At 42.6% G+C, this 13,515-nt stretch overlaps 4 protein-coding genes across 5 annotated transcripts; 2 read left to right on the forward strand and 2 right to left on the reverse strand.

Annotated features, from left to right (window-relative positions):
* Nucleotides 1-541: 541 nt before the first annotated feature.
* On the reverse strand, nt 542-1,407 carry LOC117892653 (ADP-ribose glycohydrolase OARD1-like). The gene is made up of 3 exons (XM_034799010.1): nt 1,384-1,407; nt 798-974; nt 542-734 (listed from the first exon to the last, which is right to left on the reverse strand). The coding sequence occupies exons 1-3, from the start codon at nt 1,405-1,407 to the stop codon at nt 579-581; spliced, it is 357 nt and encodes a 118-aa protein (XP_034654901.1). The 3' UTR covers nt 542-578.
* Nucleotides 1,408-1,505: 98 nt separating this feature from the next.
* Nucleotides 1,506-6,339, reverse strand: LOC117891500 (pre-mRNA-splicing regulator female-lethal(2)D). 2 transcript variants are annotated; one of them, XM_034796989.1, is made up of 4 exons: nt 5,610-6,339; nt 3,377-3,501; nt 2,989-3,322; nt 1,506-2,924 (listed from the first exon to the last, which is right to left on the reverse strand). In XM_034796989.1, exons 1-4 carry the CDS (start codon nt 5,965-5,967, stop codon nt 2,020-2,022), a joined length of 1,722 nt encoding a protein of 573 aa, XP_034652880.1. In that variant the 5' UTR covers nt 5,968-6,339; the 3' UTR covers nt 1,506-2,019. The 2 variants fall into 2 exon arrangements, with proteins under 2 accessions (XP_034652880.1, XP_034652881.1); XM_034796990.1 differs by lacking the exon at nt 5,610-6,339 and adding an exon at nt 3,743-4,025.
* A 733-nt stretch (nt 6,340-7,072) lies between these two features.
* Nucleotides 7,073-7,953, forward strand: LOC117891522. Its single transcript, XM_034797019.1, has 2 exons — nt 7,073-7,348; nt 7,400-7,953. The coding sequence occupies exons 1-2, from the start codon at nt 7,108-7,110 to the stop codon at nt 7,618-7,620; spliced, it is 462 nt and encodes a 153-aa protein (XP_034652910.1). The 5' UTR covers nt 7,073-7,107; the 3' UTR covers nt 7,621-7,953.
* A 590-nt stretch (nt 7,954-8,543) lies between these two features.
* On the forward strand, nt 8,544-12,177 carry LOC117891521. The gene is made up of 4 exons (XM_034797018.1): nt 8,544-8,636; nt 11,122-11,319; nt 11,489-11,656; nt 11,722-12,177. The coding sequence occupies exons 2-4, from the start codon at nt 11,262-11,264 to the stop codon at nt 11,961-11,963; spliced, it is 468 nt and encodes a 155-aa protein (XP_034652909.1). The 5' UTR covers nt 8,544-8,636; nt 11,122-11,261; the 3' UTR covers nt 11,964-12,177.
* The last annotated feature ends 1,338 nt before the right edge of the window (nt 12,178-13,515 follow it).

A 13,515-nucleotide genomic window follows, 5' to 3' on the forward strand; every position in this document is an offset into this window, starting at 1 on the left:
GAATTGGCCGCTCTGTGTTGGGGCGCCACTGTGAAATTATGAAATTGGTCCACTAAAATGGCCGAAAACAGAAAAATTTTCAGACAAAGTACCAGGCGAACAGAAGTCAGCAGAAGGTTACTGGTTTCCATGTTTTTTCACTGTGTCAAAATCTGGATGCTATGAAACCGCAATTCATTTTTCAGTCGCCAAGTAACTAAAATGAAGTGGCGGAAGCGCCACTGTGCTAACTACGTGGTTGGTTCACTACAAGAAAGTGTTTGTTGTACAACAATAACAAAAACATCTTTTGATGTACAAGTTTTTTTTTTTACAACAAATTTTGAGAACAACGACAGAACAGTTTTGTTTTCTTCTTTTCTCTTATATTTGTGGGCCGATCAGAATGTGCCACACCTTTTCGTAATCAGGACAACTTCCCCGATCCTTTTCAATCTCTCTCGCTTCAAGGACATCAAGGATTAAGTATTCAATTGCACATATTTCCCATTCCCATAATAAATACAATTGATGTTAGGTATGTGTATGTACATATATGTATACTTCTTTTATTTGATATCTTCGCCTAGAATTGATTCTTAATTGCTTGGTGGAGGCACAAAGTTGTAGACGACAATCTCCAGCTGCTCCTGCCCGAACACGTACTCCAGAACGCCGCTGACTTTGTCCCATTCCAAGCCGTCAATACCGCAACCGATGCGCGGTATGGCCAGCTGCTTAACGATGTTCTTGCGCTGCGAAAAGGTTCGAAATGCATAAGCAAAGAATTGATCTAAAAGTTAGCGCAAGCCACTCACCATGTGTTCGCGCATCTGCTCCAGAGATGACTGCAGCGACTCGTATGTTGGTTTTCCCCAGCTTTGTGGCTTCGTCACCAGATAGTAAATGTAGCGATCATTATCCTTGAGCACAGCCACATCACCGCTGGCCGCCTTCTGGGCACGCTGCTCATCGACCTTGTTAGACCTAGTTTTCTGTTATCTTCAAAATTGTAGATTTGGGAGGTTTTCGCCCTTTTGCGGGGGCGGAAGGGGGTCGGGGCTCACCGCGATACACTGGTTTCAGTGTGAGCATACAGCAGTCTGGTGCCAAAATTTGGTGGCTCTAGCTCTCTAGGTCTGAGAACTAGCCGACAAACAAGACGGACAGACGGACGGACGGACGGACAGACGGACAGACAGACATGGCTCAATCGACTCGGCTATTGATGCTGATCAAGAATATATATACGGGGGTCGGAAACGTTTCCTTCTGTGCGTTACATACAACCGTTATGCGCACAAATACAATATACCCTATTTACTCTTCTACTACCGGGTATAAAAAAACATTTGTCTACTGTGCTAAAAGAAGAAAATGATAATAAAAGCGAAATAACTTCACAATTATTATTCCTTCCTTGTGCATCTCATTCTGGAAACATTCACGACAAAGTAATTACGAGAATGGAATTATAAATGGAACCTGGAAATTAAATAATAGTGGATAAGACAGTGGGATTATAATTTTCGTTATGCTTAACAATTTATTTTAACACAAGTTTTATATTATTTTACAGAACTTTCATTGCATTACAAAAAGACTTACGCTAGTAATTAAAATCTAATTTAGCTAGATGACGAGTCTTGTTATGTGCAAGATTTCATTCAGCTGATTCAATATGTAATCGTTTATCGCTTTTTCCTTTAGCTCGTTCATATGTGCGATACACTCTCACTTTCTTATGTTTAAATACATATTTTATATAGCAGTAGATCATATGTATTTATATCAGGGACTTCTGTGCAATTATGCCTATATGGTGAATGCAAACACAATGCTAAACGTATTTTACAAGACATGTGTAAAAACAAATTAATCGAATACAGTAAATTATATGTAATAGCATAATTACTCTTAAGAAGTCTCTCTCTGTTTGGAAATCTCAATTCACGAAAATGAAACGTCAGGAATTAACGATTAATATGACGAAAAAATCATAAAGTGCGCGTGACCCTTTTCAAAAAGGCCTGCTGTCGCTTAGGTCGAGTAGTCCACGGCACCGCCTCCGTTCTGCTGCATGCGCACGGACCGACGTCGCGTCAATATGCGAGCAGGTGACGCCACAACTCCCGCTTCAGTAGGCTCAGGGCATACCGCTCCAGATTCCACAACGTTCGCTAATGTTGGCGGTACAACCGCTGACACAACTGATGCTGCTGACGCCTCCTCGGTGGCGGCTATTACAGCAACAGCATTATTTTCCAAGATCACCGGCGTTGGCACTGTAATTGCCACCGCTGCTACCGTACCTACTCCTCCTGCTGCTTGTAACTCATCCTCCAACTGGGAGCTGCGTCGCGTCGGCATGCCTCGCAGCTTGGACTTCTTGGGCGGCAGTGTTCTCGGAGCACTCACTTCTCTCACTGTGATCAATTCCTCTACATTGTAGCTCACAGGGTTCGGTGTTACCACGGTTTTGGTCGTCTCCTCTTCGTAGTTCCTCTTGCGCGCCAAACGCGCCGCATTGCCACTGCCATTACCGTTGCCGTTGCTATTGCTATTGCTCACATCATCGGGTAGAATATGCTCTACGGAAATAGGCAATATTTGTTCGTTGCTTTTAACGCCTTTGGTCTCCCCGTTCAGATAGTCGGGATTTGTGACTTTGCTTTCCAGGGTGGCGTTCTCATCGATCGTCTCTAGTTTTCCCATCGTTGCGGGATTCGGCGTCTGTGGCGGCGACATGTTGTTGGTGCCGTTTGTTGTGGGCGGTGGCAACGCAACAGTCTCGTCCTTTGTGTGGGCCTGCTTCAGCTGAGCGTTGTCCTTCTCCAGCGTTTGGATGCGATCGCGTGTTGTCTTAAGTTCCTGCTGCAGAAACAATATGGTGCTCTGCATGCCCTCCACATCCTCGTCGAGCTCTTGCAGAAAGTCATCCAGCTCTGAGAGGAATGTAATAAACAAATGTTAGACGAAATCAATACCGAAAAGAGTTCCACAACTTACCCGATTGCGATTTCTTCACCTCCTCGCTGAAGCTTTTCTGCATGGCCAATTCAGTCTCTAGCTTCGCCAGCCTTCCGTTCGATGTCATCTTGCCCAGCTCCTCGTTCTCCTGGTAGAGCAGTCGGCATTTGGCCATCAGCCTCTTGCCTGTGTTGGAGTCCGGTGTGAACTTCCAGGCCGACAACTCGTTCTGAGTCTCCTCCAGCTTGGTCTTGGTGGCCTTAAGCTCCTTTTTGAGTCGCTCAAAGAGCAGATTAACGGCTGGATCCAGCAGAGCGGTGCGCAACGCAAGGGCCGTCGGTGCCTGCTGTGCCTTATATTCGGCAATTTGGCTCTGTATGGGAGTCAGAATCAGATGCGTTTACAACAGAGTTTTGTGCCAACCTACCACATAGTCCTGAAACTCCTGCTCCTTGTTGGCCAGCCGCCGCATAAGGATCTTCTCGCGACGCTGGGCATCGGCACAGATCTGCCCCATGCGCACCTGCTCCACCTTGAGGGTCTCGATCTCATCTGCAGGACGGAAAACAGAGTTTAGGGTCTGTGTTAGCCAGAGCTTATCGGAGTTATTCGTGGAAGCCATTCGCCTCAAAGGCCATTCGCCTCAAAGGTCTGGCAGCCAAGACAGTTCTTATACACCTAAGCCATAGGTATTGCCATTGCTTTTTTTTAACAATTAGACATGGTATTTTACAAGTTCTTGGGACAGAGTGTGTGTGTTTTTGTTTAAAGGGAACTTAATGCGAGATCATACCAATGCGTTGCAATCATTCGTGTAAGTTCGTGACATTGTTGGTGGAAAAGGCCGCCGCCGCAGCCGCCGTCCTTCGCCAGGCTCTTGTTGGGCGCGGAGGGGGTTGTCACGAGTCACGGTTTTTGGGGAAACTTGAACACGATTCATTCTTTATCTTGCACTTATTCGTATCATATCAGATCAGATCAGATCTTATATTGCTTTCTTGCTTGCTTGGGCTCTTGCTTTTACTTGCATTATTTCTCGATTTCGATTCGATTTGGCTTTTCTTTTTGCAAAAACACTGAGGGGAAACAGCAACAAACGGTTGAACAGATTTTATTGTGGCAGAACGGAAAATGATTTTGAAAAACACTTGCAAAAAACTCGACGCACACACATTTAGCTCAGAAAGCTCTCGGAGAAAGCTTTCCCACACTCTTCATTCATTCAGCATTGCTTCTGCTTTACGGCATTTTCGAACACTCTTTTGTGATATACAAAAAGTTTATTGACTTTGATTATTGTGTTGTATTTGACTTTTTCTTGTTGTGCAAACACACTTTGTATTATTTATTTATACAATTAATTAATTTATGCAAACAATTGCGTTTTAGAACCCGCAGCTGTAGAACTTGCATGTATTCGTGTATCGAGTGTGCATGAGTATAATGCGCCCTGAATTACAGTTAATTTACTGCTTAAATGCTCTCTCTACCGCCAGGCAAAATTATTGCTGCTATTATTTAATGACACTATTTGATTGCTTATCTTTTCGAAAGAGCAACAAAACCAAGTCATGCACACCGAACACACACACACATATACACAGGCAGAGCTCTTTGGCGCCTTTTTCATTTATTTATTTATACAACTTTGTGAGTTCTTTGGCCATGATTTTATATATATATTTGGATTATATTTTCTCTTTCACTGTATACCGAGATAACACAAAACTTGAACAGAAAAATAATTGCGAATTATTTGTGCGCTCTCTTGTGCGTTTTTTTATATGTTATACACTCGCCTTTCATTGACGCTTTATTCATTTATAATTTCTTTAAGTTTCATGGACTCGGTGGATTCGAATGGGAGAGAGTATGGCAGTGAGACGAGAGTGGGAGATTGAGAGAGAGACAGAGATAGATTGATGGTGGGGAAGCCAGAGACACGTTGGCGGCTCTGCTCTGGCACGTAGGCAAACGAAAAGGTGGTCGAAACAAAAACGCAAAACTAACTGTACACAGCGTCGGAGGCCGAACGAGAGAACGCGAGAGATTTTCGAGATTATTATATTGTGGTTTACATTTTGTTATGATTTTTATCAAATTTATCTTTGATTGTTCTTTTGCACAACACTTTTAAAACACTTTTGATTTATTTTATTTATGTAGTTCATTACATTTTTGTATTTTAAATGAATACTTTTAATGATTTATGCATTTTTGGCTATTTCTCGGTTACAAACTCGTTTAGCGTTCATTGCTCTGGCACTTTCACAATTTCAGATGATTTATTTGAAAATAAAAATAACAAAAGGTTACTCTAAACGCTGCTGGAAAGTGTTCTTCCGCAAAGAGTGTTCGCTTCAAGGATCATATCGTGGCACACACGTGGAGTTCTTTTTCGAGTGTTTTTCATAAACAATTTCTCCTGCGCACAAACCAAAAGAGAGTGCAGGTGGTGGATCGATAGGGAATACTTACAGGGAATTTAGACAGAGAGAGATAGAGAGAGTTTAAATCAAGAGTGGGAACTAGGCAAATTATGAAATAATAATACAATCAATGTACACGAATTTTTACACTTTCGATTCTGTTCTTCCCGCTCTTTTGTTGTATATAAAAATAGAGTATATAGGAGCTTTGATTACTGTTATGTATAATACCTTCGAGCAGACGCTGGCGCTGTTCGGCGGCTGCAACAGCCTCGGCAACAGCGGCATGCTGTTGTTCTTGCTGCTGCAGTTGTTGGCGCTGTTGCTCCTGGTTGGGGGTGTGGTGCTGGTGGTGGTGCGAGTGGTGCGGATGATGCGGATGGTGGTGCGACTCCTCGGACCCGGAGGGTGTCGGCGAGGCCGGGCCAGAGGGCGGCACGCCCCCTCCACCAACACCTCCCGCGCTGATGCCACTGCTGGCGCCACTGCTAATAAGGTTTATGTTTTGCTCGTATTTGGCTGTCGACATTTTGTCGTAACTGTTCATCAGGGGTCTCTGATCGTCCATAGTCATTGCAGCGACACTCATAACTCGGTTTCAAACGGCTCTTGCTGTTCGTGTTGGGGGTCCTTTGCCAGCGTTGTTTTGCATATGGGCAGAAAAAATTACACACGGATATGCACCCACACACTGCCAATGCGCACACACCAATACACCAATGGCGACGCGGAGGCAAAGAGCGACAGAATTTCGTTGCCCACTTGCAGATGCCAAAAACACGTACTTTTCACGTACTTGCAACGTTGAATTATTGATTACGTGGTGGATTGTTCATTTATTATCACTTTTATTATATTTTTATGTGGTTATATGCACTTTGCTGGCGATATTTTACAATTTTTCACGCAACGACGCAGTCAAGCTGAAATTTGTGTAGAATCAACATGGCGGCCGAACAGTGTGACCGCGGGCTTATCGATAAGACTTCCCGACTGAATCAGAAATATACCGAAATATACAAAACTAATTTAACCCTCTAAACCCTCTTTTCTTAAAACAACTTGAACTGAGCCACTGAAGATACAAATAATTTCAGTTACTTTTGACCCATCTTCTTTATAGCATTTAATACAATATCCACTCATCGCAATGATCGACTAGCTAGATCCCTCCACGCTGAATATATAATGTCATCCGATTGTCAAATCAATTCTGCAAAAAGAGCGAAAAGTCATTACTATTTTTCTAAAGAAGCTTGAAAAAATGGATTTTTAATAATTTATGTGAATAGGGTATACAAAGGAACATAACATGCCATTTTACCGGTTGACAAGCAACAGGTTGTCAAAACGTCACATTCCATGCCCACTCACGAAAAGTTTTATGTTATTTTAGTTGGTTGACCTTTGTAGTTTTGAGCCTAATTTGTGAACATTCCAATAAAGGAAAGTCATGAAAACTAGCTGATCTTGTGGAGAATTGAATGATGATTCGAGTAAAATTATAGTTTTAGAGCTCAAAGTCCTAACTAGCTGGAGATAATAAACAGAAGATCCAAGTCGAAGAAAATGATTAAAGATTTACGATATATTTAGAAAATGACAGGGTATATTTTGGTATACTCCGAGGGTTTGTCGGTATATTTGATCTATAATTCCGCTGTCATACTGACCAGGGCTCCCGTTTTCGGTATATTGACAATAACATTATATTATTTTATATTCGGACATGGAATCGATTCTACAGGTGAAATTGGAGCAACCTAATATCAAGGAACGGTTGAATTTGCATGTCAAGAGGCGCCTGCAACAGGATACAGAAAGCACAGGCGACAGCATCGAGCCATACCCTGGGGATTTGTCTGCTAGCGCGGGGAAGCGTGGCAAGGCGAAGGAATCTCTGAAACAACGCAAACCATATCAAAAGCGGACGGAAAAGAATAAAACGGAGACCACAAAGTGCAAGAAAGGTAAATTGGTGTATGGTACAGCGAGCCAAAGCTAATTCGTTCCCATTTCAGCAACGCAAATCGCCAGCCCAGCGCTGGAAGCGGAGCCACTGGAGGAGCAGGACGAGCCAGGAGGTTCCCCAGAGGCTGCAGAGCACAAGTCGACTAGCCGGGATCGTTATAAGAATGCCGACATACTGAATATGGTGTTGAGCTCCAAGAAACGTGCCCTAATGCAAGATCCCGAGGTTCAGGCATTCTGGACTCGCATCATGGCAGTCATCAAGAGCTAAGAGGCGGCCGCGCGACTGTTAGGCAACAGAGCTCTGTTAGGGGTCGAAACGGCTTTTCGAAATGTATGTTAATGGGAATGCTCTGTTAGCTGAGTGGATGGAATGGGCATGTTGTTTTTTGCAAAACTTGTTAAGTTAAATAATTGTAGAACTGGAATTGAATATTCCTTGTGTCAGTGCGCAGTCTCCGCTCTCGCATCTTGCCGGCCGAAGCGGTGGCCTGCGGACAGCTGCAGACTTTCCGCTCAGAAGGAATTTCACCGTGTCTGGGGTTGCATCGCGTCGCGTGACCGCACTTCAAAAGCCAAACCAAATCTAAAAACACTAAAATATTAAAAGACATAAAATCGTGTGTTTTGATTTACCCAAATAATAAAAAAGGTAGCTGCAACGACTACGATCAAGTGCACTTCCCAAGCCACAGCTGCCTGCTAGCAATTCCGCATTCCAGGGCCTCAGTTTATGGCCACTAAGCCAGCCGTATTAGATAATCCCGCTTGGGGAACGGGCTCCGGCGCGGTTCGCTATCGATTTAACTTTTTCGCTTGGTTTCTTTTAGGGCGCTCATTCTCAGGCTCTCTCTCTCTCTCTCTCTATCACTCTCCCGTCGTTCGGTCGGTCGGTCTGCCAAAGCTCAGGGAGACAGCAGGGTGTACAGTTATAAGGTGAGGTATTTCCGTACTGCTCACACGCAAAGGTAGCTGGGACACATAAGAAGAGACTCTCTCTCGTGCTCTTTGGGAACGACTCACCCTGTATAAATACACTTTGGGTGCTCTCGCTCTCTCTTGCTGTCCACGCTTTGACTTTGTGCTTCGTCCTTGCGAGAGAATTTGCACTGAAATCACACTCACTCCACCCACACCAGGCCGGACCACCCACAAAGCCCTTCTTTTCGTTTTCAAGAGTTTCTGGCCTTTCATTTCCATTCTGGTCGGACGTCAGCTTGAAATAGTTCGAAAGCAACTCAGCCAAGGAAATTAATTCCGCATTCCCACATCATCTTCCGCTCTTATGTAAACGAACACAACAGCCACGAAAAAAATAAAACCCATATATAGAACCCACATATCGTTATGTTATGTGAGAATTATCTAAAGAAAAAATTATATAACAACAGTGAGAGTAAGAGTGAAAAGTGACTTCAAAACAAAGCAGTGAAAAGTGAAAAGTGATTACAAAACAGTTTGGAAAAAAAGAAAAATCCATATACATACATATATGTACATCCCTGTGTACTTGTATTAATGGAGGATTACAAATCCTAATTGAATTGTATAACCAAAACGAATCACAACTTTAGATTACTTAATCCTTATATTATTTTGATGAATATTCCTAACCAAACAGGCAAAAGTACTTTAAGTAGGAAAACATAAACCTAAACCTAAACTTGAAACCCTATTCGCACATATTTATATATATTTCTATATATGTATTATACAACCCAGTGCTGCAGAGATACCCGTCCCAGCGAACCACCTGAGCCACCCACCTGAGTAACTATTTCGTTCCACTTATTCTGCCTAGTTCTGTGGGGCTTGCCTTTTGCCTCGTTCGTGTGCTTTTTTAATGGCTAAATCGATAGGTACGCCTTTATGCCAATTGTCTGACTATTATATAACAAAAGAAGAAAAAACCAACCAAGAAAACGGAATGGAACAGACCCTGACGTACCAGACGCAAGGCAGTAAATAACTGAAGGCAAAACATTTCCCGCAGGAAATGCCAAAAGACGGGGACACTTGACAACATGCAGCACAATGAGGCGGGGTGGGGAGATGCCACTGAGGGACAGTCATGGTATGCATTGCTCTGGTAACAGCACCCGAACTAGGTCATTCATTGAATTTTCTGTAGCCACAGTGGGGGGGGAGGGAGGAAGGCTGGCGCGTAGGTTAGGAGATGAGTTTGATATGAAGACGGATATGGAGATGGAGTGTTGCATGCCACAGAGAATGCAATCAAATGGAAAAGGCACATCCAATATTAAAAGAGGGAAATGGCATAATGGACACACACACTCTGCTGGGGGTTCTCTGCTCTTCCGCCCGACAACAGTATTTTGTTGTGATTGACGGGTTCGACATGACAACAGCCCCTTGACTACCATATTGATTGGCTTTTCATTCGTTTAGTTGTCCATTTTTCATTTTCTTCTCCACACGCCTTATGTGTGTGTGTGTGTTTGTGTGTGCCAGAAACCCGAATCCAAAACGTATGCGTAATATTTCCAACTCTGATCATATTTTCCTCTTCCGCTTCCTCAGCGGCTAAGCATTTGGAGTGGTGCTCTAGAATTAGGGCCGTACTAGGGCTTCAGTGCATTGCACTTTTCTTGATTACGTCCACGACTTGGTGCTTGTCTAAGTTAATGGATGAGAAGGGTTTGGCTGACCACCAGGAGTGGGCACAACGGGAGCGCAAGAGAAGTAAAGGCTGGCCCCCCAATGAAGTCATACAAAATGAAACACTAACAGGAGCCATTGAGTACTTTTTTAATTACTTTTCGTCCACAATACGTCCCTAGAGGCGGTGTGTTTAGTAATTCTTTATTTAATTCCAAAATTAAACCCCTTGAGCTTTGGTTTACGGTAGCCAAAGCATTGACTGCTCGACAAATTAACAGTAAATTGCTTCTACCCCTCCGCTCCCTTACAATTGTGCCGTAAATTGCTTCTGTAGTGTGTGGCCCGGGCCACAATAAGTCACTCGAGGCGGTAACCGAGGCCAACTCGGCCAGGGCTAAAGGGAATGAAATGGCAACGGTAAAGCGCTTGCGATGACAAAACTATTAAAAGATTACCCCTTACTCGGTGCTCGGTGCTCGGTGGTCGTTGTGGATGAGTGGGCGGTGCATGGGTTACCTAGGTTGCAAAGCCGCGTAAGCAATAGGTTTTCCCATCCATAACACCCACGCCACACGAAGGGAAAATCAATGTTTCAATCAATTGCCTGACTGACAGAGTGATTACTGACTCGTTAGGAAGATTAATTCTACATAATTATGACCAAATGTTCATTTTATAATCATTTTAAATGCACTTTGAGTTAGTGCAGTGATCAAGTGCTAAAAGCAGAGCATTGAATTGGCTTCCACAGGCCCACTAATTGGGTCGTCCGAATGGGTTCCACACAGAGCGCGTCATTACAGTTTCGTTCCACTACTCTTACCCAGAGAGTGGAGTGCAAGCGACAGAGAAACAGAGAGAGGGAGAGAGCGCATTTGATGCATTGCGCCGTCGCTTTTATTACCTCACACTTTGCTCCCTCACCCCCCCGAGACGCTGCTGTCGAACTGCACTTCATTCGTACTTCGCTGTTTCTTTCCTATTTGCGGCTGTCCCACTTTGCTCTGCCGTTATTCCCATTCCTCTTTGGCCTTTTCCGCATGGCACTCGGAATAGATTTTCACTTTTCATCGTCGTCGCAAAGAGATGAGAGCGAGTGGCAGGGGAAAACTGTTTACACAGAATTACCAAATGCATTCTCATTTTCCAGGCTAACATGATAAACTAACAGCAAACCAAAAAGCAAACCGCAAATTGTTCAACGAAACTCAACACATTGTTGGAGAAAGAGAAGAGTTGAAAGAAAGAAATAAGAAAAATATAAAGCAAAAAGCAAAAAGTGCAGATAAAATGTCGCCGTTCATGGAGAAAATGTTGCTGCTGTTAGGCGTGCTCTGCTGCATACAAGGTAAGTGCCACAGTTTATGCAATGCAAAAAAATGAGGCAACCCTGCCCAGACCGACACACACACAAACACAACCGCAGACAGTTGACAGCCCTGACAGTTGCAAAACTGTACCTGTAAATGTGTATATGTATAACGGTTTAATCCACTGTTGCATTTCCCCATCCACAGTGTCCACTGCCCTGATGTGTTACGACTGCAACAGCGAATTTGATCCTCGCTGCGGCGATCCCTTCGAGCCGTACTCCATCGGCGAGGTGAACTGCAGCAAACAGGAGCCCCTGGAGCACCTGAAGGACAAGTACAAGCCCACCTTGTGCCGCAAAACTGTGCAGAAGAGTGAGTCATGGCGCACAAACACCAATCCAAATGCAATCCAAATTACATGTGTTAATCCTTCACAGTCTATGGCAAGACCCGCATAGTGCGCGGCTGCGGCTACATTCACGATGAGCGCACCGATGTGGAGTGCGTGCGGCGTTCCGGCACCCACGATGTGGCCGCCACCTACTGCTCCTGCACCAAGGACCTGTGCAATGGCGGCAACTCGCTGACAGCCCCATGGATGATACTGCCCCTCGCCCTGGCCGCCGGCTGTGCGCTCCTGCTGACCTCCGGGCACACAATAAAATTCCAGAGCTCATAAATTTAGCTGGGACTTAGCGCTTTCACACCTCCAATTTGTATCCTTACTTATTTTCGCCTTTCTTTCGATGGTTTTCCTTGGCCTGGTTCAGGTCCGGAGTTGATGCTCATTTAGTTGCATAATTTACTATAATTTAATTGAATGTGTTCGTAAGTGTAAAAGAACTAAAATAAAGTGAAATATATCTTATGGTCACGCATGATAAACAGAACAGAATCGAGCATAAACGAAAAAAATACAGCAGTTATTGGGGGCAGTAAAACAAGAATCCACATTTTACCTTAACATTTTGTTCGAAATTGAAAACAAAATACAGTGAAACTGCCAGTAAATGTCTCCGCCTGAAAAATTTCAAGAAAACTTTAATCCAGAATAAAACTTGACAAAGCAAAACCTAAAGTTAATCGAAATGATTTCCAAGTTTTGTTCACAAATTTTGTTGCGGCGAAACATCTCAAGAGCCCAACTCTAAAAAACAAAAACCAAAAATGAAAAATGTATAATTTAACACCACGAAAGAGTAAGGAAACCCTTTCCCTTCGTAAAACCTATGCAAAAGAAAAGAAATAAAACAAAAACGAAAGCAAACTAATTGAGAACATCTATAGAGCATAGTATTTGCAATAATTAGGATTCCGAAACTCATAAGAAACCACAAAAATGATTTATATGTAACTCAAGAAAACTTAAGAATAAATTGAAAATTAATAAATACATACATAGTACATACATGTGTGTGTGTATGCATATGCATCCATACAATACGTACATTAAATAAAATGAATGGGAAAACTATTTACAAACCAACCAGAGAATACATAAAGTTAGCCACTAAATTATGAGATCATATTTTGTCCATTTTAAGCTTCATACTAAACCGAATACCAAAATAGAAAACTAACAAATAAATCTTCCTAAAATTGTCAGAAGACAAAACTCATAAAACATTATGTCCTATGCGGTATAATTTCGATAATCATCATCATTGATCCGATCCGGCAAGCCAGAGAACACAAACCCTCAAAACGACACACATGCAGACACACAGAAAACACCAACAGCAAAAGGTACAGTCAACACAAAAGCGTTAGCAAGAAAGTGAACAAAATGAAAGGAAAAAAAAACACAAGACATAATTTGGTGTAGGAGAAGAAAAGCAAACAAGAAATTAAATTATATTTATATATCATCGTATACATACAAGAAATTGCATAAAATATATAACATTATATTTATTTAGTTAAATATTATTAAGAATTATATGGAAAGCTAATAAAACTAAAAACAAAATGAAATTTAATGAGAAAGCGTGAGCATATGTAGATAAACTTAACTAATTTTAATTTATAAACAAAAACAAAAACCAAAGACAAATAACAAAACACTAGCCGTTGTACCGTAATTAAATGAAAAAGAAAAGAAAAAAAGGAGGAAAGGAAACCAGAGATTAAACAGAAAACCAAACACAATTCTCCAACAAGATAAGTAATCTCAGATACGAATATAATTTAGATTCCACATTGTCAGAACTCCATTTTATTCGTTTCTCACT

Source organism: Drosophila subobscura, chromosome E, assembly GCF_008121235.1.
Source record: "Drosophila subobscura isolate 14011-0131.10 chromosome E, UCBerk_Dsub_1.0, whole genome shotgun sequence".
Classification (NCBI taxonomy): Eukaryota; Metazoa; Arthropoda; class Insecta; order Diptera; family Drosophilidae; genus Drosophila; species Drosophila subobscura.